This window comes from Acanthopagrus latus, chromosome 13 (genome assembly GCF_904848185.1).
Source record: "Acanthopagrus latus isolate v.2019 chromosome 13, fAcaLat1.1, whole genome shotgun sequence".
NCBI classification, from domain to species: Eukaryota; Metazoa; Chordata; class Actinopteri; order Spariformes; family Sparidae; genus Acanthopagrus; species Acanthopagrus latus.
This window is the reverse complement of record NC_051051.1, coordinates 6,435,818-6,457,720: the sequence shown is the minus strand read 5'-3', so window position 1 is coordinate 6,457,720 and position 21,903 is coordinate 6,435,818. Positions and strand designations below refer to the sequence as shown.

The following is a 21,903-nucleotide window of genomic DNA, read 5'->3' as shown; positions in this document are numbered from 1 at the left end:
CATGCGTAAAGCTTTAAAGCTACATATGTTCAGAACGTATGTGTGACTTCACAGGATGGTATTCTTGAAATGATATGGAATGGTCTTTGAATGAATTTATGGTCTCAGTCTGTTGTTGATGGTTTACAAACACGGGGAGAAATATAAGACAAGAGCAGCTTTCTGTTATTTTATAGATTTATTACAACATTATGACAAATTGGTAACAAACACACAATGTAACATAATTTAATAGTGACACATTGAATTTTAAGGAACAGTAGACATCCAGCATGTCTGGATGCCGCACAGTATTTTTGGCTTGAAGCAGCTGAACAACAATTTTTGCAAACTCTTTGAAAAGGACATTCGTACAACTTGACTACCGTGTAAGTTAAAGTGCTCAAAGTGTTACGAACAAAAATGTCAGGACTTAATACAAAGGAGTGTTATAACAGAGTAACTAAGGAATGAGAAATATCTAACAAAAATGATGTTATGTTGTTTAAATGTTCTGGGAGTTAAGGGCACTTTTTCCACAGTGGTTAGACATACATTCAGTTCACCGGTAAGCTGAAACAAGGTCCCTAACATGATGAAGAATAGAATCATCACCCTCTTTCACTAAAACATGATTATTTTCCTCAGGTCTGTCCAGGCTGGTTGACGGCGGCCCCGGCCATCTGCATCACTTGAATTCTCCGACTGTTGAATATGGCCTGAATGCTCAGTGTGAGCTGCAGAGGGATACGATTAAAACGTGAGAATGTCTGTCTCGCACACACAACCACGTGTAAAAAAAATAACTACTAATAAATTACTTACTGATCGCTGCTGCGTGAGACTGTCTCGATAAATGGCCTCTCTGCGTTCCTTCACCTTCTCGTCCCACCCTTTCCAGTCCTGAGCCTTGGTCTGGACCTCGGCCTCCTGCAGCTGAGGATACTGCTGCCTCTGCAAGAGAGATGGATGAATGTTCAACACATGCTCTCAGCTGTGACGTAAGGTCTGTATTATGACCTATTTATGTCCTCTGTTAACTTCCAAGTAATGTGCTGCAGCGCATTTTATAAACTCCACAGTGGAAATTTTAAATTGTCAACATTGCATCATCATCATACAAATATTATCAGGTATGAAAGAAAAGCAGTGATTCCAAACAACTGAAAAGCTGCCACAACAAATACCATAGCCTAATAAATATTGCAACATCATTTTTAGGCTATAATGGCGATAATGAACACCTCCAAGACAATTATTTACCACTTCACTCACCAGTAGTAACTTGTACTGATCGATGGTGTAGAGTCTCATCTTCTGCAGTGACAGGAAGGCCTCCGATACACTCGCTCTGCTCTTGTTGAGCAGCTCCTGCAGACATGTTTTTAATGCGTTGAGTAGGTACAAACGTCACCAGCACAAGTTCCACGAAAAAAACTCTCCGAAAATGATGCTCATTCATACCAATAGCTGTTCATTGGTCTTCATTTCCAAGCTGCTCTGGCTCGAGCCTGCCAGAAGGCTGGCTGTGTTTGACTAAGGAGAAAACACATTTACATGCAGTGAGCACGCAGAGTCATAATGTTAAACACCTTGTATAAATTGAGGACATGCGGTTTCACGAGACGTTTCCCTGCTCATGATAATTTATGCTCTGCAGTGTGCAGCTCTTTACCTCGGCCTCGAACTCAGCCCAGGCGGCTTTGCGTTCCGCCTCACTGAGCTCCTCCTCTTCTTTATGGTCCAGCAGAGATTCATGCTCGTGGAAAGACACTATCTGGTCTTTACAGATTTCTAATAGCTCTGCCAGGACTTCATCCTGAGAGACAGAGAGTCATTCAGTTCTGCTTGTAAGTTTTTGTGTCAGACAGCTGTGTATTATATTTTTCAAAAAAATAAAGACGGTGGCGTCACCTTTGGCACAACAGCAGTGGTTCTCTTGCTTTTCTTGGAGTTTGGGTTGTCCAGCAGGTCTGGCTCAAATGTGTAAAGTTCAGTCAGTTCAAAGAGGGTGAAGTGCCTCTCAATCTGCTGCTGATCCACCACTCGATTGGACAAAGACTGCTTGGTCACCTGGCGATCATAGATCTTTTCCTCCATGGTGCCCTGGACATGAAAATTGACTTTTGTGTTATTCACTTAATCACTGAGCTGCTTACATGAGCACAAGAAGCCAAATGTAAGTTCCTTTAAATGATAAAATTCCAATCATCTTTTCATTTAAAAGTTGTAAAAATGATAATGTGTTTACACAAACTAAAAAAATATATAACAATGCTCCAGTTGTTTTTATACATTTTAGTGTGGAAGCATTATATCCTATAACAAAGATCAGTGGTCTTACCTGAGCCAGGAAGCGGTACACAAAGACTTGTTTGAGCTGGCCGAAGCGGTACACTCTGTATATGCTCTGCAAGTCATACGAGGGATTCCACGAGGCATCAAAGATGATGACCCTGTTGGCAGCAACCAGGTTGATGCCAAGTGAACCGGCTCTCGTTGAGATGAGAAACAATCGGCCGCTAATATAAAGATACGTAAAAGCACAATCAGATGTTTCTGTCAACATCACGCGCTAATTTTATTCCTGTAAAGTTTATATAGAAAGACTGAAGATAATCTGTACCGGAAATTGGCAGGATCGTTGAACTGCTCCGTCCATTTCTTTCTCAGTGGAGCAGGGGTGGATCCGTCGAGACGATAGTAATCGACGTTTTTTATCCAGCTGCCCGCTGAGAGAACAATGAAGTAAAGTACCACCAAAGAAGAAGTTTCTTAAATGCATTCATATTGATTTTGCCTCAAACAGCATACCTTTGAATGACGATGACTTTCTGGCAAAGTGAGAAGCCTCGAGGAAAGTCTCGATCAGGTTTAGCGAGATCAAGGACTGACTGAACACCAGCCTGAAAATACAAAAATGTAAACAAATATCAACACTTGATATCCATTCACAGTGTCTCTGTTGGAAAAGTACTTCAGATCAGATTGGAAACATACACTTTGTCATTCAGGTCTTCAGCCATTCTGAGGATCTCAAACAGCAGCACCATCTTCCCCGAGTGCTCCAGGATTTTGGCGTCTCCTTCAGACAGCAGATTCTTGAACCAGCCCTCGTCTAGACTCTGAGACCTCGAGCTGACAGCTGCCATCTCTCCTACACAGAACACAACACAGGACGAGCTATATTAGTGTGCACGATAAAGGATTTGACTATTTGTGACCCATGAAGCTTTAAAACCTTGTGCTGCTGCTGGAGCTCCACTGGAAACATCGGCAGTGCTGTTACCGACGGCCCCTTCTCCTCCTTGATTCTCTCTCAGTGCTCTACATCCGGGAAAACAAGTGCAGATAGCTTGAAAGAACCCACACTGTTTTTTAAAGGTGTAGATTGATGGCAGATAATGCATCACAAGAGCTTAATTTTGGAAGGTCTTGCACATTTATCAATATAGAATTACATGAATATTTACATACAATATGCACGTGTTTCAACTCATCCTGTTTCCTTTAATCAAGTGTGATATTTGATTTTTAACTCACTGAGCATGGCTTTCAAAGGCACAAATAACGTCCCTGTATCTTTTTATTTTCATCAGCCACTTGATGTGCCCCAGCTTACGTGAGAAACAAATAAAGTGTCATGGCAGATTGTGATTATAAACAGGCCTTACGTCGCAGCCTCAGTGGTTTCAGGTCCCAGCAGAGCTGCTGCCTTCACTTGATCCTTCTTTTTAAAATGTCCCTGTAATAAAAATTCAGTTAAAAACACTTCACATTCTGTCAGACTGATAAGAAAGCAACACACTTCCAGCATGACTGTTTGTGGACCTTGTTCTCTCTGCTGATGTAGCTGAGCTGAAGGCACCAGGGATGGGTCCAAATACGGCTGAGCACCTGAAAGTCCTTGAACAGGTTCGCTCCGGTCCGCGCCTTAGTTGTGTTTGTCTGAGAATCCACACCTGGAAACACAAACAACTTTAGATGGTTGAACATCTGTATGAGCTCATTTGCTTACGATGGTCATATCCCAGCCTTTAATGATTTAATCTCAGGGGCTGAGTTGTTAAATTGTGTAAGTCTGCTTGTGTAAGCAGGAGTCCATTAATTCATCCACTTCCCTCAAATTCAGGGACTGAAGCAGAGTTTGAAATTTGGATCAAGATAAACTACTGAAACAACACAGAATTTTTATAATGAAAATTCGCAGCCTGTACAGAAGCACACAGACAACCGTTAAAAAGGCTTGAATAAGCGAATACTTGTCAGTTGTGTTGTTGTGTTATGTTCACACTGTGAGCGACACAGTTAAAAAAACAACCAGACGTTATCATAAAGTCGCGATTTCACTGAAGGCAGAAACATGCAGGAGACACACATGCAGAGAGCAAAACGTAACCTTTACACGCACAGCAAGTGAAAAGAAAAATATCAAAGCAAAATTAAATTTCTATTCTTGCACAAAACAAACAAATGCAAGCAATAATTACATATATTTATATATTTCTATTTTCAAAAAAGCCTTGCCCCCCCACTCATAGAGCTTAAAGGATTTCAAGGACTTACAGGATCCCCGATATTCTGCGAAATGCATGGAATCAGGAGAAGAAATAATTGATAAGTGGCCATTTGAAACAATAATTTAACACAAAAACAGCTTAAGGCTTAACTAGAGCTCTGGATAAGTTGTGTATTCATCCATGAAAACAGTCATGGGGGAACAAATCCACCATGAATCCAACAGAATATAACATGCTGGGGAAAATCACAATTTAGATGTTTTCTATAATTCTATAATACTTTTCTGACAGCAACAATGTGAGGACAGATTCTTACCAGTGACATGATCCAGGTAGCAGCGGTACAGCTGATACTGAAGAGGGGATATCCTCACCGCCAGCACATACTCATGTTTGGGAGGCAGAAACTGAGTCAGCTCAGAGTAATCTCTTCTCTAAAGGACGACAAAACAAGTTCATAAGGGCAAGAATATAAAACCAAAACTGAACGTGCAGAGACAGCCTGAAACCGGCAGTATCTCATTGTTACCTGCACACATCCAGCCAACATGGCGTGAAGTACGTGTGCTCGCTTCTTCATGATCCGCACGTCTCTCGGCGTGGAGTCGGCACACTGGCCGTTCTGTATGGGGTTGATGAAGCGGTTCCGGAACTCGCCGAGTGAGCCCAGAAGATTCTTCTTGATGAAATTAACCATGCAGTGATCTGTGGGAACAAAATGTGCTGTATCAATATAAAGAGTTTGATTTCAAACTAAAATATCTAAATGGTGCAATGGAAACAAAAGAAAAGGTCAAATTCAAACTGTGGTGAAATAATGGAAAAGTATTCAGAAGGACGTTGTGGTGCAGACTCACACTCAAGCAGGTTGTTTTGTAGCGGCGTGCCAGTCAGCACCACTCTTCTTCTGGTCTTGATGGCATTCATAGCTTTGGAGACACCGGACGCTTCATTGCGCAGGATGTGCCCCTCGTCACAAACCACAAAGTCTGGACCTGTAAAATAAATTTAAAAATAAATAGCACAATACAAAACTGCTACAGATCCAAAGTGCTTCAGACACTGTAAGAGCGTCACCCCATTATGAAGTTAGTGTACCTGGATCCACCAGCACGCTCTTCATCTCTTTCCTTGACGCCTCATCTGTGATTCTGCGGCACAGTGACAGGTTGCGATACATCTCGTAGCCCATTATCATGACACCTCCGTCTCTCTGCCATGTCTGCAGAGCTCTGAGTCGCTCTGGAGGATTCTTCACTGTAGCCAGCTCTGTAACCTGCGACACAGAGTACAGGTGTGTTGGAACAAAAACCCACGTGCAGTACATACATGTGTTTGGACACGATAAGACAAGAATGAGAGATAAAGCATCGGAAACATAATATTTTGTAGTGTCTAGCTGCGATTTGAAACACTACACTTCTTTGCATACTTTCACTTTATCCCGTCCCATGTTGTTCTGCCATTTCGTGAACTCGCTGATCCAGTTGAGGATGGTGTTCAGTGGACAAACGACCAGCGCCGTTCTGAACTTCAGGTTCTTTGACAGCAGCACCGTGTGGAGGAACGCTACCACCTGTAAAAACAAACAAAAAAATAAAAAATACATATGAAAATACTATGAATATGAAAGCACAATAAATCAGATCATGGAAAATAAAAATGGTTGATAATAGGTGACATACATCCGAGCAGCCTCAACAATCATGTTAATTAATCACTCATTTGTTTAGGACGAATCAAAGCAAACAAGAACACTTGAGTTGGACGTTTGTGTTTATGCCTTCACCTGCAGAGTTTTTCCCAGGCCCATGCAGTGTGCCAGTATACAGCCTGATCCAGGAGAAGAGTTGGCCTTCTTCACAGACTCACAACAGCTGTCCCAGATAAACTGGACGCCTGTTGGAAAATAAAGAGAACAAAAGGCCGGGGAACAAAAAAATGTGCCCACAATGTAAAAAACATGTAGCAAAGATGTGACGATTTATTGGTTATTGCAGTTATTTTTAAGGCTTTTTTGACAGGCATGACGAGACCTTCCCACTGTTCTTGGAGATATCTCTGAACTCATTTCAAGGTGTTAAAAACTGTCACAACTTTATTACTGATGCAACCAGGAACTCTGTTAAGTGAGGCTGTCATTGTGAGGCCGTCGACCTGCTGTGTTGTGCATAATAGCAAAGCAATGTCTTCCTCGGTGTTAGTAAAAAAAAGAGAACACAAACTGACCGTCCACCTGGTGAGGCTTCAGGCTCGTCACCAGGTTCCTGTGCACCTGAACAAGCGGCTCCTTTGTCTCCTCGTCCTGATCCAGGACCAGCTTGGTGGTGACGGGACACACCACTTGAGACAGTTCATCCGGTACTTCAATTATCTGGAAAACAATGACAGCTGGTTGGATTTTTGTCTTTTTGCTCCCCCCTTTTCTCCCCACAATGAAAACTTTCATGTATTGTGCTTGTTATCATTCATCAACATCTGTTATTCTTCAAGAGTTCAGAGTTCAAGGCCAGTTTGAGCTGCTGTGTGCGTGCTACCTCTCTCCTGTCCTCCATCTGGCTGTCCCTATCTGCCAGACGTTTACATCTCTCCTCCTCCTCTCTGAGGGCTTCCTGGGTCTCTGCGCGGAGATTCTCAACCTCGATGATTTTGCGGATCTTTTTGCGTCCTTTGGGCGTGCCTTTACTGTCGCTCGTCTCCCCGTCGCCATCCTCATTGTCACTCTGCTCAAACACAGAAAAGATCCACAAGCAACACGACCATTAGACACCCAAGTCAGCCACCTTCTCTTAGCCTTGGAGGTTAAATTAGGTCGAAAACAAGTTTAGGTTACGAGAGATGAGCAGGTTAAAAATAATAAAGAACTTAGTTGCAACATCAGCTGCTACCTTGTCAATGCTGGAGTCGGACAACCAAATGCAGGGCACTTGTTTCTTTGGTGACTTCTTCACTTTAGTGGATGATCTGGAGCTGGAAAGAGGATGGAAGTTAAATATTCAGTGTAAAGGTGTTCATTGAAATTGTAATTTGAGTGAGGGGAAACAAGACTAAATGTACACGTATGTCTGATATTATTTAACCTGAAATAAGACATAAGCAAGTTCATTCTCCTACAAACTAATCATTTATCTCATAAAAATTAAAACTCACCTTTACTCAGTTCAACACCATCTTTGCTGATACCACCCAACCTGCTCTGGCATGACCATGATAACTAATATCAGCCTACTTTATATAGTTATTAACATGTCTTACTTGTGCTACTGTTGTGCTACATTTTAGCATTTGTCATTATTTGGTAACTGTTTACAAATGGTACAACACCAACTGCACAGTGTACAGACAAATTGAATCCACTCAATTTGAAGTCCAGCTTGTGTAACCGCTTCAGACGGGCTTCAAGTTTGGTGGCCACATCGAGGATTTAGTCTTACAAAAGTGTGTAAATAATTTCTTTTCACATCAATTTGGGAGCTCTGTGCTTACAGAGACTTGGATTCAGGATTTTGAGCTGTATGGCAGCTGTTGAGGAGAATGTTGCAGTGCTGTTTTGCAGTGAGGCTCCAGAAACATTATGTGTACTGCGTAAGTTCACCTGACTTTACATCAGCATTACAGTGACTGAATCTTAATTTTTGGGCTAATGGTTCCCTGAAGCTTCAGTAAGTTCTGACACACTTCTACATTTTAGGATCATAAGTGCTGGACTTTTACTGTTCCTTTATCAGAGTATCGATCCTTTTCACAGTATAAGTTGTGGCTGTTTATCATGGGAAACACATAAGTGTAATTAATAACCTGCTATGACAAGTCAAAATGGCTGCCATGTGAAGGTTCATTATTCCATTATGATACCGATGCGTCACATTATATCTCTCAGTGTATCCAATAAACCCAAGGAACTGTGATTTAAAACAATTGCGTTCATTTTATCAATTAAGACATTTTTAATTTTTTCCATTTTCTGTTATCACTGGCAGCTGATACTGACGCACCTTTTGGGTCCATCGTCATCAAATTCATCCTCTGACTGACTCAGCTCCTCGCTCATGCCATCATCTTCTGGGAATAACTCGGTGCTGTATCCATCACTTTCACTATCAGCTTGACAAAAATCAAAATCAGATGTTAGAGCAAAGCGTGTACATTCCGCTTGGACAGGTGAGTTTCCAATGTCAGAGGCGTCCTTACAGCTCTGTTGTTTCTTTCTGGCTCCTCGCTTGCTCTCATTTTCTTCTCCTTCTTCTTCACCCTCTGCTGCGGCCTTGTCACTTGATGGTCCCTCGTCTAAGGTTAGTTTGTGGCGGAGAAGATGGTGCCTGGCACCGGGCCCCTCAGACATGGTGTCAGATGGTTCTGAAGCCAAATCTTCCCCTGCTGCAGAGATATAATCTATCATTATCTCCACTTTTTTTAATACCCCCCCCAAATGCTTTCTTTTCACAACTTTGGGTGAAAACAACAAATACCAAATTCAGATAGATTAATATGACTACAACTGTAAATAATTATTGTGCTTATAAAAGAGATGCACAAGATGAAAGCTACGAATGTGCTAATTTAGAGTGAAAACTTACCATTTTCATCAGCTCCACTATCGTCTTTGCTTTGTTTGACTGCCTTCTCACCCTCCGACTCAGAATCATCCTCCTGCGTTTCCTCATCTGAAGAGGGCAGATTGATTTGGGCCAATAGCATGTTCTTAGCGATTCTTTCAAAAGTAGAAAAGAAGGAAAAGGTACCTGAAGTTCATTTCATGATCAGTAACATTGTCTTCAGCTGGATATTGTTAAACTTACAGTGTAACAGCAATTTGACCTTTGATATTTAACAAAAATCATCATTAAAGTGTCGACTAGGTGTCAACAGTCTTCGTGCAGTTGGTCTTAAAAATGTATCAGAATTCACCTCTGGTCAGTCAATATTATGGGCTGGTGTAAAGATCTGCGAGTGAGGACAAGGACGAATTAAACCACATGGGACGACAAAAAAATAAAGAAAAAGAAAAAGAAGAAAAAGTAAGAAAATTGAGACGGAGTCATTTTACGAGTAAGAATTTATTCCAACAAACAAGTATTCTTCACAGAAAAAAACAAAGACATAGTCTCAGTTTATTCTCTTTTGGGGAATAGGCAGGGATACTTTCATCTTTTTTTGTCCTACAATGTCTTGTGCCGGTTCAAGTCTGACAACGATATTTGTCCTTTTTTTTTTTTTTTTTTTTAAAGTTAAAATAAAAATGACATCGATCTCTGGTTCATCCAGTCACGACAGGTCCCGGTTGAGGAGCTACAGGCTTTTTGAATACACACTAAGGGCTGACTGGGTGGCAACATGCTCCTCTGGTACTACACGCCGTTTAATATCGCCTCAGGAAAGGAGCAGAAAAACATGTTGGACACAAACACAGCAAATTACCAACAGCATCTGTACATGAGTATTCACTCAAGAAGTTATCTCATCTGTTTCTAAACCCCTTATACTCCAGTGGAGCATAAAGATAAAGAAAATTATGCACAGTCACATTTAACATAAAGTTCATGGTTTTGAGATATTGGGTTTTGAACACAATTAGATTCCCTTCAGCATACACCAGTGTTCAACATGCATTTCCCAACACTGGTCTGTGATTATTTCATGATAACCGGGAGTCAAACAGCTTACATGGGACATGAGTCCGGCTCGAGCTCATCTACTCTCTGGTCAACTGCCCTTTCGCACCAAGCAACCCGCCGTGCGCGCACAGGTCCGATCCTGATCTTAAAGATCGTTGTCACCGCCGGTCGCTGGTTGTAGGAAAACTGCCGGTTTACTGGATTATGAGAGTTTATTGTAAAAGATGTAAACGACTGCAGCAGTAACAGACCGGAGCTTTTCACCTCATATGACACTGTTCAACTGGGAAAAAGGACGAAACAGCATAAGAAATAATAACACTGTATAATATAAACATACCGCCACACATGACTTTGGCATCATTGCCATTGGTAATCGCATGCTGTGTGGATTTTAAAGGAAAATAACAGCACTTTTCATGTTTTATGCCACTAACTACAAACAATATAAAACTTACATTTCTGCTGACCATTTTTTTTTTTTAAAGATAAAGTTGTGCTATGAATACAGCCGTAATTCTAAAGTGCTGCATCGTGACCGAGAACCTTCATCAACACTACAGCTGTAAACAGACTTTAGGGAAAAAAATAAGAACGACTTGAATCCGACCGGGGCGGGCTACAATATCCCAGATTGCCTAACAACACTGCATTCACTCCTGTGCTGTCAGAAAATCCGACCTGGAAAAAACATAAGAAACAAACATGGGTGTCATTAAAAAGGCACAATGTGACTTGGGTCGCTGCTTGCATGTTAACGGTTGTTGTTTCACAGCCCACTCTCAATTCTCAGATATATACAACCTTCTCATTAACGTTTAAAAGCACTGACCTGGAAGGTTTTTTTAACACGAATTGTTTTTTTATCATTATTTCGATTTCTTGATTTGGGGGGAAAAAAAAAAAAAAACGACAGCGTGTTCAAGTGTCAAGCAGGGTTTAAGGCTCTGCGAGTGTAAATGTGGTAAAGGCGGCTGTATGCTTTAGAAAATGGTCAGCAGTAATGTATACTCTGTGTATAGAAAGTGGGGTAAAACATACAGAAACACCGCTATGGTTCTGATGGACACTGTTGATCATGAGGTACGTAAATTAGTTTGATTAACCAGGACTTTGTCTCCAGAAAGAACCATTTTCAATGTTCAGTGCATTCCTCAGTGTTTTGAGCGTGGATGCATAATAAGAACTGGATCAGTGTTCCATGATCGTGTCTTTTCTTTCCAATTAAATCTGCTCACTGGGAACACAGCGCACACATACAACTAAGGCTTTCCCTGGCTGAGCTGGCTCGACATGAATGGCCAAAAAAGGATATTAATGCAACTTTGCATGACTATTTTGGCGCAAATGGCCAAAATATATTCACAAGAAAAGAGTCATTACAGATTGCACGTGACTGTGGTTTTGTTTGTCATTGCTGAACAGCTACATCTTTTGTAAATGTTTGTGTGGGTAAAAAGTCACATGACCTCCGATACCAAATCTCTACACAAACCCTGTGCTGTTCCTCAGGGCTTGGCACGACACAGTTTCATCCAACTCCATTGTGCTGCCGTGTAAATATTCTTAGACAGATAAAAATATGTTGTCATGATTTGACTTCGACAGCAATTTAAGAGAGTCTTTGTGAAAGCAGCGCTGTTGGAGAAGCTAAATGACGCCCACTCTGAACTTTCTTTTATACTATGCCGATGTGTACTGTCAGCTCCAAGCTCCAACAACACCTTGACCTGGTGCATCTGTATCACAAATATTACATCATTAAAACATACAAAGGAGCGCTAATGTTGGTCTTGTATCAAGACTGTGTCAAGTGAATAGCAGCAGTATATCAAAGTCATCCGTTAACATGAATGCTCCACCCATCAAAGCCTAAATACTTACAATGAAGCGAATGTCATCCCGCCATTGAGATAATTTGGGAAAACAGCGCCAGGGTTTCATGTTTATAACTTTTACTTGAGATTCTTGACACAGTCAATGAAGCCAGTAACACACCGAATGAGTCAGAGGCTCTGACATAGTTTAATACAAATGAGAACTCAAAACATTCTGTGAATCAATGTCAATGTGCCATAAAGCCTGCTCTGAACTACATCCGGTGGGATTGCGGACAGTCACCAGTCCAGTCGGGCCAAAAACAGTTTGCAAGTAGCATCTGGAAATGCAGCACTAAACTTCTGTGAAAAGGCATTACATTACATCTTTACACCAGAGCGAGTAGCCTGCATGTGAAAAAGACACACTATACATGTATTACATCCAAATAAAATCTATTTCGCATCATGGTAGCCCAGTGCAAATACCAGAGCCTCGAGGTCGATGCCTTTTATGTCGAATAAAGGAATGTCAGCTGACGTGTACTTGGCCGTTAACATTAGTGTCTACCACGATTTGCATATTACAAAACTCAACTCAATAAAATAACACAAAAACAACAGAAATGTATCAATTGTTTATGGTGTTTTAGGTCGAGGGCTGTAGGGGTTTATTACCAGAAAACATTTCTAAAAATGTTCAAATGTTGGACGGTGAGAGCAGCCCTATAACCAGACCTGAGATTTACAGATGTTCATGATACCATCATTGTTGTCTTTTTCAAAACAAACACTCTGAAACAATGTATCAACAGTAGGCATCAAATATAAGCCCATTCATGGAAACACAGCACTAAGTCAAGCTCCAGTCATGTGTGGTAGAAGAAGTACTAAATATATTTGGTAGCCGGAATGAACAAGAGCTGTAACAGGAAGGAAAAGCAACTTTTGTGCCTAAAAGAACTTAAAAGCTTAATTACATAAAGCTCAAATGCATTTACAGAGCCAGGTACAAATAGTCTAACAATCCCTTTGCCATCATAACTAGAGACACCTTGAAGGTTTATCCAAGAGCAGAATATCAAAAAGATGGTGAAGCATAAAAGTTTTATAAATGCTTACAACTTTGTCAGCCTTGCCCACCATAAGTGACCACAAAACAATTTGCTTGCAATTACTAATGATTTAAGGAGAATATGATTAAAAGAAAAATCTCCCATAATTGTATTTCGTTTTCAAAACGTCTTTATGTGTGGATAATCTGGCAGGCTTGTTTCAAACTTTATACTTCACCGTAATCAACAATATTCAATCTACTTTAGATAACAATGCTGCCCGATGGGGCCCAACAGTTCGTTGAACAAGTTCAAAATGTTCAAAATATGGTGAAATTTTATCATGAAAACAAACCTGTAGTGCATTAACAGGTCAAAGTGTTAGGCTAAGTAAGTTTCATTGACCAAGCCACTTCAACGTGTCAACTGAAACGTTTTCCCTTTTGTACCAGCTTAATTTGCCAGTGAAAGAACACGAGCATGGCGTAAGAAATAAGAATTATAATAAAAAATCTTCATTAAAATGTGTCTCTTGCATTTACATATATACTGGACTGAACACTAACTAAAACATAGACAAGCGGAGAATGTTGCTCATCATTCACAAGCCTGATCTAAGGCAGGTTCAGTCTCATTGCATCATAAAGTGGGCTTCACAGTGTACCTCTAGAAAGTGTATTTAATTGCTGGGGCTCTACTGCAGCTACGTTTTGGTCTTGTCTGAATAGGCTGGACCTGAGTCTTAATGACAGGTGTGTTATTAGATTTGGCACGGTAGTTGGGGTTCGAAGGTGCAGCCTTTCTTCCGCACTTAGGGTGTTTTACAAACTTTACATCCGACCTTTTGGAACCATACCTATTTTCAGGATCGTCATCATCTTCTGCTGCCCACGAGGGCCCAGACTGCTCCTCATCTCCTACAAAAAACAATGAAATTGGAAACATAAACTGTTTAATTAAGCAAGTCATGTTTTGTAGCAGAGAAATAACATCCAACAGACAAACTCGTAAGCTGCAGTTCACTCAAATGCCAAGAGGAACTGATCTCATCAGTCTGTCCACAATGTACTCTGCTGTCTCAATACATTTTGCTAACATGAATTTTGAAATAAGTTTTAGATTCATCACACTTGTTTCTTAATTGTTCCAGTGGCAGTAAGATTCACACACCTTCTTCACAGCACATCAATTAACATGGCAGTACAGGTGCAACTAAAACATTCATTGTGGCCTGCTGACAGTAATTATTGTATTAGAATGCTGCTGGTAACTTTTATAACTAGTTGTATCGGTATAAGCAGGTAACCAAACTCTGGTATCTGAATCAATTTGGAACTTTAAAAAAGTGCATTAGTGTATCTCCAATATAATAATCAATAATACAAAAAGACTCACCTGATGATTGGTGGAATGCTGCTGCTCCCATTAAGGCCACATCTTCAGTGATTGGCTTCATCTTCTGATCACTCCCCTCACTCCCAGAGTCATCCTCATTAGAATCTTCACTTGATGAAGATGACGACTCAGTAACTTCCTGACGAGACTTAGTCTTAGACTTCGCAGCCTGCATCCGACCCTGCTGTCTAGCCGTGCCTTCGTCCTCTCTTTTGACGAGGTGAGGCTTCCCCATTGACCTCAGTGTATTCAAGTGTTGTATTTTCTTCTGTGAGTCCTGATCATCACTAGAGGAATCTGTCCCACATTCCCTTCTAGACTTTACTCGTCTGTTGCTTGCGTCGGACTCAGAGGAACGGTCCAGCATCTTCCGTTTGCGGCGCATCTTCTCCGGTGAGATCGGGGTGTTCTTCGTCAGCCAAAACAGACACTTTTTGGCTACCTTAGTTGTTGCTTTTCCCCCATCATCATCACTCTGGGGCTCATCAGAGCTTTGTGACAAAGCTGCTCGCTCAAGCAGAGCTGCAGGGACTTCATCAGAGTCAGAGTCGTCCCTTGCTCTGCTCAGACTTTGTTCTTCAGGGTTTTTGGCTGGTACTGTGCTTGAACTTTCCTCAGGGTCAGAGTCACTGTCACTGTCTGCTGCCGAAACAGGCGGTTTGCCCTTGACATCACTTTGTCGACGCAAAGGTGTTGTCTTCACACGAGGAGACCGCCTATTGCCATGCTCTTCTTCTATGTGTAGAGATGCACTAGAGTTGTCGTTGCTCATCTTGCTGTCAGTTTTAGCACCACCTGTCTCGTCATCTTCTGATGAATCCTTTCCCTCTGACTTATCCATCATGTGGGTGTCACCCTCCATCTTTGGTTCATCAGAGGACGGCTCCTGTTCCATAGCAACAGGTGTAAGTTTTACAACTAGTTTTTTAGTGATGTTGACACCACCTTCGGAAGGATTCATGCCAGTCTTTTGTGCCCTCTGTCTGGCTTCCTCTGAGTCTGAATAAATGCCTTCCCTGGCACAGTTGTGTGCACTTCTCCGATCTGCTAATCCCTTGGAGTCAGAATCATCATCCATCAAATGTTCCTCTGCCAGTTTCTGCAAGCCACTCAAGTATCTTGCATCAGAGATACCCAGCTCTGTGACTCCTTCTGGCACCAATTGTGTATCAGAGTCATCAGAAAGGAACTTTTCCAAATAGCTTGAGATATCCAAGTCACTGAACTCTTCCTTAAGGCTTTCCTCAAGCGCTGCAAGTGATTTTCTCAAGCCTTTAATTACAGACAAAAAAGAGGTCAGATATAGGTGGCGAACACCAGGTGTTTGTTTCGTCGTCGTCACAGAATGAATGAAATTGACAAATGTTCGGTTTAAGATGTTTGTTGAGTCCACTAAATGTTTGGCCTTTTTGGTGATATCCTTGGAAACCTGCAGTGTGCTATAGTTGAACACCACATTACCATCCATACCAGTGTGATCCCATTTATCCAAAGGAACGTTTTGTTGCAAGTGCGGCAACATGCGGTAAAGTTCAGACTTTATTGGGTCGACTCGGTTCCTCCTGCGATGCTGATTCCACAGATTCTCGATGTTCTCAAGGATATTGTCACAGGCCACCACCAGGTCAAACAGGGGCTCCGGGCTACACACATAGCAGTACCACTTGCTCTCCAAGATGCCAGACAGCTCCTTCCTTCCCAAATTTCGAAGAATACACTTCTTGCAGAAGGCATTGCTACAGTAATCACAACATATCAAGTTGCCTCCTTCAGCACACCACCTGCAAGGCGGATGAAATATTAGATACAGTTGATAAAAACTTAGTACAAAGTGAGTTAAGGAGAAATATTATAAATCCAACCTGCATTGTTCATCCATTCCATCTCCATCCTTGCTGATGTCATCACTTTGGTAATACTTGTAGCAAGACTAACAAAAACAAAACGTGTCACGTTTTAAACACTGTAATTTCTCTAAAAATAAAAAAGTGCTGTTTATCATGTCAACATGACGAACACTCACCACAAGCAAACAGGACTAGAAGAGACACTATTGACTTCATTAAGATGTCAAATTATGTGAGAGGGTAACAACATTCTAAAATGTCAATCTAATCATAATCACCATTTCATGTATATATTTTCATGAACAGTCACATGCAGTTTAACATCTAATCATCATCATAACAACAAATATTTAACTAATATTTAGATATATTTTACAGGGTTTATGAATGATGACAAAATGTTCACGGTGATAAATACTGTCATTAAGGTCACAGAAAATGGTTAAATTAATTTTAAAAACCCTCTAAATGGTTGTTTCTAATAAATATGAGGACTCACCTTGCAAATGAGTACTTTCAGAGCTGGATGTCGAAAGAGGGACTCTCTCTGGAAGTGGTTAACTTGTCGGCCACATGCGGTGCAACTGACAATTTCCATGTGTTCCCCTCCTAAGAAAGCACACCACTGTCATTATCAACATAATGGTTATGACTGTGATTTGATGAAGGGCCTCAGAAGGTGTGAGACAGCCCCCTTCCATCACATTCTGCAGGAAAGATGTCCATGAACAAACCCCCTGGTTAGGATATGAAAACATGCAGCAATTTGAGCAGCTATTTTCTTTCCACAAAATCGAGTATCGTGATCTTTCTCACAGGATACTGATCAAGCTGCATCTGGACAGAAAATTCTGTGAATTTTCACCTCTTTTTGACAACTAAAGGCTTTTTTTCTTGCATTTTCTGTGTTTGTTGTCTGTGGATGAGTACCCTCAACAAGTTCCTTCTTTCTGTTTCATCTGCTTAAAATTGATCGATGTGACAACGTGATTCTGTTATACTAAAGAAATGGCTGCCTGAATAATCATGCGATGTACAATTTTATGACAATATCCACCAGTAATAACTGACCTCCACGTTTTCTGGAAAACTCTTTCCGCAGCACACCTGATTTCCGGCTGCGAAACTCTGGACCCCTGAAGTCATCTCTTCCATTATCAACAGGTTCAGGCCTCACCATTACAGTGCCTGTTTAAATAAGACATACCACCGATAAATCAAGGGTAGAAAAGCACCAATCTTCAAAAATTATGTAAATTTGTACTGAAAGGCAATGGACACAAATAACAAATTGACATTATTTGCATCTACATTTAGTAAAAAGTAAATAAGGAAAGACATACCTTTCGGCAATCTATTGATATCAAGGTGGCCATTTACGATGAGTGGTAACTCCAGGTCCTCGCTTGCATTTGAGTCCCCAGATTCATCGAGTCCAGAGTGCTTTATGACAACAGTAGGTTTTCTGTAATATCGGTGAAAAAGAAAAAATATGTGAGTCCAAGAGCTTAACAACATTTCCCACAGGTTGGTCCACTTGAAAATTGAGAAAGACGGTAGCGGGTTACTGAAGCTTTTAAAATTATCACTCAAGTACAATCATATCACACTACATAATTGTCATTATCCCTCTTGTTATCAAGACTACTGTTTCCAACACTTGCTTAATTTTTGTTAATTTAGCCCATCATATTATACATCATTTACTGCAATAAACTGCGTTAAATCTGTTGTTTCATACCATGATGCTAATCAATTCTTGCAGAGTCTAAATGCAATGCCAACTCACCTCCTTGAGTATCTGGTATCCAGTCCTGCCTGCAAAGCAAGACAGTGTATTATTATATTTGTCAGTGGTGGTAGGGGATGTTCACTCAGAAGCTAGTACTTTCTTTAAGCGAACAATATCATTCTAGGAGACCGTGAGTCTTGTGGAAAAAGTGTAATTGGTTACACTGAATACACAGTAAGTAGTAATGTGGAGTTGGACTTCTGTTTACTGAGAAGAAATTCATCATGGAGTAAATGGAGGAGACCATGGAAGACTGACAAGACTGCCAGTCTCAACAGTGACAGGGAGATCTTGAAGCAAACATTTAGTTTTTAAGCCATGGACTGAATTTTAAAGACCATGTTGTGTAATATTCATACAAAGTACAGATAAGGTTGAAGTGGGAACATATTTAGATGTAGTGGCAGTGCACTTCTGGCGTGTTATTGGCCAGAGATGCACATGCAAAATGGAAATGAGGTAAGATAAAAATCTAACCAGCAGACATGTTTCTGTTCTGCCACATCACATTATTCATCACAGCTACAGGTCAACCTCTAACTGCATTAAGGTTTAAATGACCGCTACTATACAATGCCATTATATAACCAACCTGGGTGATGTGTGTGAGACACAGACATTTCTGTGGCTCTTTTTCATCAGCCTGGTACTGACTGCATGAGATTTAATCAATGTAGACCACGGTGGATATTGCATGCATAACTGCACATTGACAATGGATGACACTCCAATTGGATACTGTAGATGAAAAACTGCTGTAGTTGGATGCCTATACAGAGCACTTACCAGCTCAAATAGAAGGCCCACATATGTGCAAGATTTTGCAAAGAGACTGAAACTGGTAAAATCCTATTTATCTTTACTATTCCTTCCTGCGTTAGTGCCAGAACTTGTGGAATCTCCCTTTGACAAAGCTGCAAATTTCGGAATGTGACCAGATTTTGGTAGTCACCTTTGGTGTCGCTAGTGTCCAGATCTAAGGGATCTACAACAGATATGAAAAAACACCAAGAATGTTCGGTTACCTCTGTTGTAGCATGACCAGTTGAGTTTCCAACAGAACAGCGACTGTTTGTCAGACCTGAGAACAGAAGATAGGTTTGAAATGTTTCTTGAGCATGGAAACATGATGAGTATTTTTACATCCCTCTAAAGACTAAACTAATCAAAAGCCATACCATCAGCATTCTCTGAGGGTGGTGTGCCATTGCTGTCCTCGACAGTGGAGTGAGCCAAGTACTCGTGTAGTTTGTTGACCAATACATTCAGCTTGCTGCTGGTGGTGCTACATTCAAGCAAAATAAGAGAGCACGGTAAAGATCAGTTTAACAGTTTTAAATGGCTAGCTGGTTATTCAACTTGTTCGTTGAAAGCCTGACAAATATAGTCTGTTCTTGTATCGATGTAGTTTCGGTTAGTAAACATCAACTTACAACTACACAGAAGTAAACACACATTTTCCTTTGAATATGGAAAAATCTTGGAAAGCCAAGAAAATGTGAACATGTTCCTACCATATACTTACTGTATGTTTAAGTGGTTATCAGTCATCACAATAAGATATCACTTGACCAATAGCAAACAAATACAGGAGAGAAATACGTAAGCCAGAAATTATTTTTTTTCTGTTAATCAAAGGATGTTATATAAAATTGGAAAAAAAACCCCAAAACAGCTTATTATATGAAGTTTTAGTTGGGGTACTTTGTTTACTTTTGGAGGGAACTTATCAATGATGAACTTTTAGTTAACTGATTTAGAAACTGAGAAATCTGTCACAATACTCCACAGTATATCTCAGTTGGGGGAAAGGCAGCAGTTCATTGGTTGTCAAAGTCCTCAAACATGGGCTTCATGCTTCAGCAGATTCAGACTCCTTAACTCCTTCTTAATGTTTAGCAATGTTTGAGGTGTTTCATCTTAACATCTATCCTCCTAGTTACTTGGACCGAGAATGTAGCAGGTGTCAAGTGTTCATTTGTTGTGTTTTTATTCAAGCCCTGCAGCTGTTACTGGATCATGGTGGGATGGTTCGGTTCCTTAATAAATATAGAAACTATTAGTTTATCAGAGCGCAATGGATCCTACATCCATGAAGATTATAACGCTCAGTTTTGGTTTTGGCTGTGTTGGAGAGAGATGTTGCTTCATCTTTATTGCCAGTGCTGCTGATCTGTGATGAGATTTATGGAAGTGTTTGAACTGTCTCGTGTGTCCTGCGCTGTATTAAAGGGGGTGGACAGATTATTACAGAATTATCTACAAAAATGACGCAGTTTAAATTCAACAGCACCACAAACTGCAGCTGACACAATGTTGGACATTATAACCTTTGCGATAACAGGTTTAATGTATCTGTTAGCAATGGCTGCGAAAAATAGCTAATAATAACTACCATTAACGTCAAGAAAACAACTTTATCGAAGTCAGACGACCTTCCGTGCTGTGCAGGACCTCTTAACGATATTAAATTTGAGTAAGTAGCTGACTAAACTGTAATGTTTGTCATCCATGGTGACATTATCACTTTAGTTAGCTGTTAGCTCACACGGCTAGCTGGTTGCTAAGCTAACTCGCCGTTATAGCGTATTCAGGCAACCGCATTTCAGTCCGTAGTCTTTACCTCAACATTGCTGCAGATATATCCCGAGACAAGGGGACAACCGAGGTCATTAAGGTCCTTATATTCTCATGGTACCGATATATTCTGGTGAAAATATGGCGCTCAATCTGCTGTGAGCATCTCCTCCTCAAGCCATGAGCAGAGAAGCAGTAAGCGATGAGCAGTGAATGGTCCCTTCCACTTGTTTTGGTGTTTTTAACGCACTTGACTTACAATTTGACATGTCGCTCATTAGCGCCACCTGCTGCTCCGGAGTATGTACCAGATTATGTTTACTGCCCGCTTTTCTCATGCAAGCAGCCGTTTTATGAGCCATTGTTGCCTGGTGTTAATTCCCTGGCACTAAGATATATTCTAAAAAGTGTCGGTGTTTCTATAACCTCTGTTACAAAAGGTATATTTGAGGGTACCCTCAAATCTGCAGCGAGTGCTTTCTGTCTGTAAAGTCCAAGATAAACAGGCACTTATTTAAGCCTGTCATACCATCATAAGGTTGAATTTGGCCCTACACGTTTAAACTGAATTTACGTCTTTATGCTTTTTATTTTTTGTGACATAAAAATGTTTCTTTTAAAATGTAGGATCGTTTATCATTATTTATCTATATAATCTGAGCATTGTGGACTATACGTCAGTCAGTTAAGGATCATTTTGCATCATAACAATACAATATAGCACAACAGGGGATTGTTTTTGGCCAAACAACCCAACATTAAGTTTCAATTTTGTCCCCACAAGGGAAAAAGTCTGGGCACCCCTGCTCTAAGTTTGACAAGCTCCAATCTCCATCTCAACATTTTCCTGATGAACTCCATTCCTGGAACAGCCTATGAATATATTTAATTCATCATGTTTTTTTTTGTTTGTTTTTGTTTTTTTTTTTAGAGTTATTACATTTGGCTCCTGACTTATCCCACTGTTGTTCTTTCTATTACAGACTGCTTTGCTATATTGCAGCCAGTCTGTTTCCCCCTGTTTGCCACACCACAGCACAGTCATGTGCTTTTTACCACACTGATCAAATGATCCTCATCACAGTTATTTTAAATGTTGAAATGGACTACTTTGCTATGTTTTCACACACCCCACTCCCAAAAATAAAAAAAATAATAAAAATAAATGAATAAACTTCTCCTTGTTTATTCTGTCTAATTATTTTCATAGAATTGTTCATTTTGGGCACCTAAACCCACAATCACATGCCCATTCATCCACCCTTAGCTATTCTTGTAGACCTTGCTGACAGCATACATTATATTT

The 21,903-nt window shown here is 40.6% G+C and overlaps 1 protein-coding gene across 1 annotated transcript; it reads right to left on the bottom strand.

The window, feature by feature from the left end:
• Positions 1–163: 163 nt before the first annotated feature.
• Positions 164–20,837, bottom strand: LOC119031399 (transcriptional regulator ATRX-like). Its single transcript, XM_037119834.1, has 35 exons — positions 20,644–20,837; positions 19,199–19,305; positions 19,046–19,101; positions 18,018–18,046; positions 17,572–17,693; positions 17,300–17,416; positions 16,728–16,837; positions 16,244–16,311; positions 14,382–16,162; positions 13,843–13,903; positions 9,077–9,210; positions 8,691–8,876; positions 8,495–8,603; positions 7,388–7,469; positions 7,037–7,222; positions 6,729–6,873; positions 6,289–6,398; positions 5,932–6,075; positions 5,598–5,775; positions 5,357–5,494; positions 5,029–5,204; positions 4,816–4,933; positions 3,811–3,941; positions 3,654–3,724; positions 3,221–3,306; positions 2,980–3,136; positions 2,794–2,885; positions 2,606–2,711; positions 2,324–2,501; positions 1,894–2,085; positions 1,655–1,798; positions 1,444–1,515; positions 1,255–1,350; positions 805–933; positions 164–716 (listed from the first exon to the last, which is right to left on the bottom strand). The coding sequence occupies exons 1-35, from the start codon at positions 20,691–20,693 to the stop codon at positions 624–626; spliced, it is 5,754 nt and encodes a 1,917-aa protein (XP_036975729.1). The 5' UTR covers positions 20,694–20,837; the 3' UTR covers positions 164–623.
• Between the last annotated feature and the right edge of the window lie 1,066 nt (positions 20,838–21,903).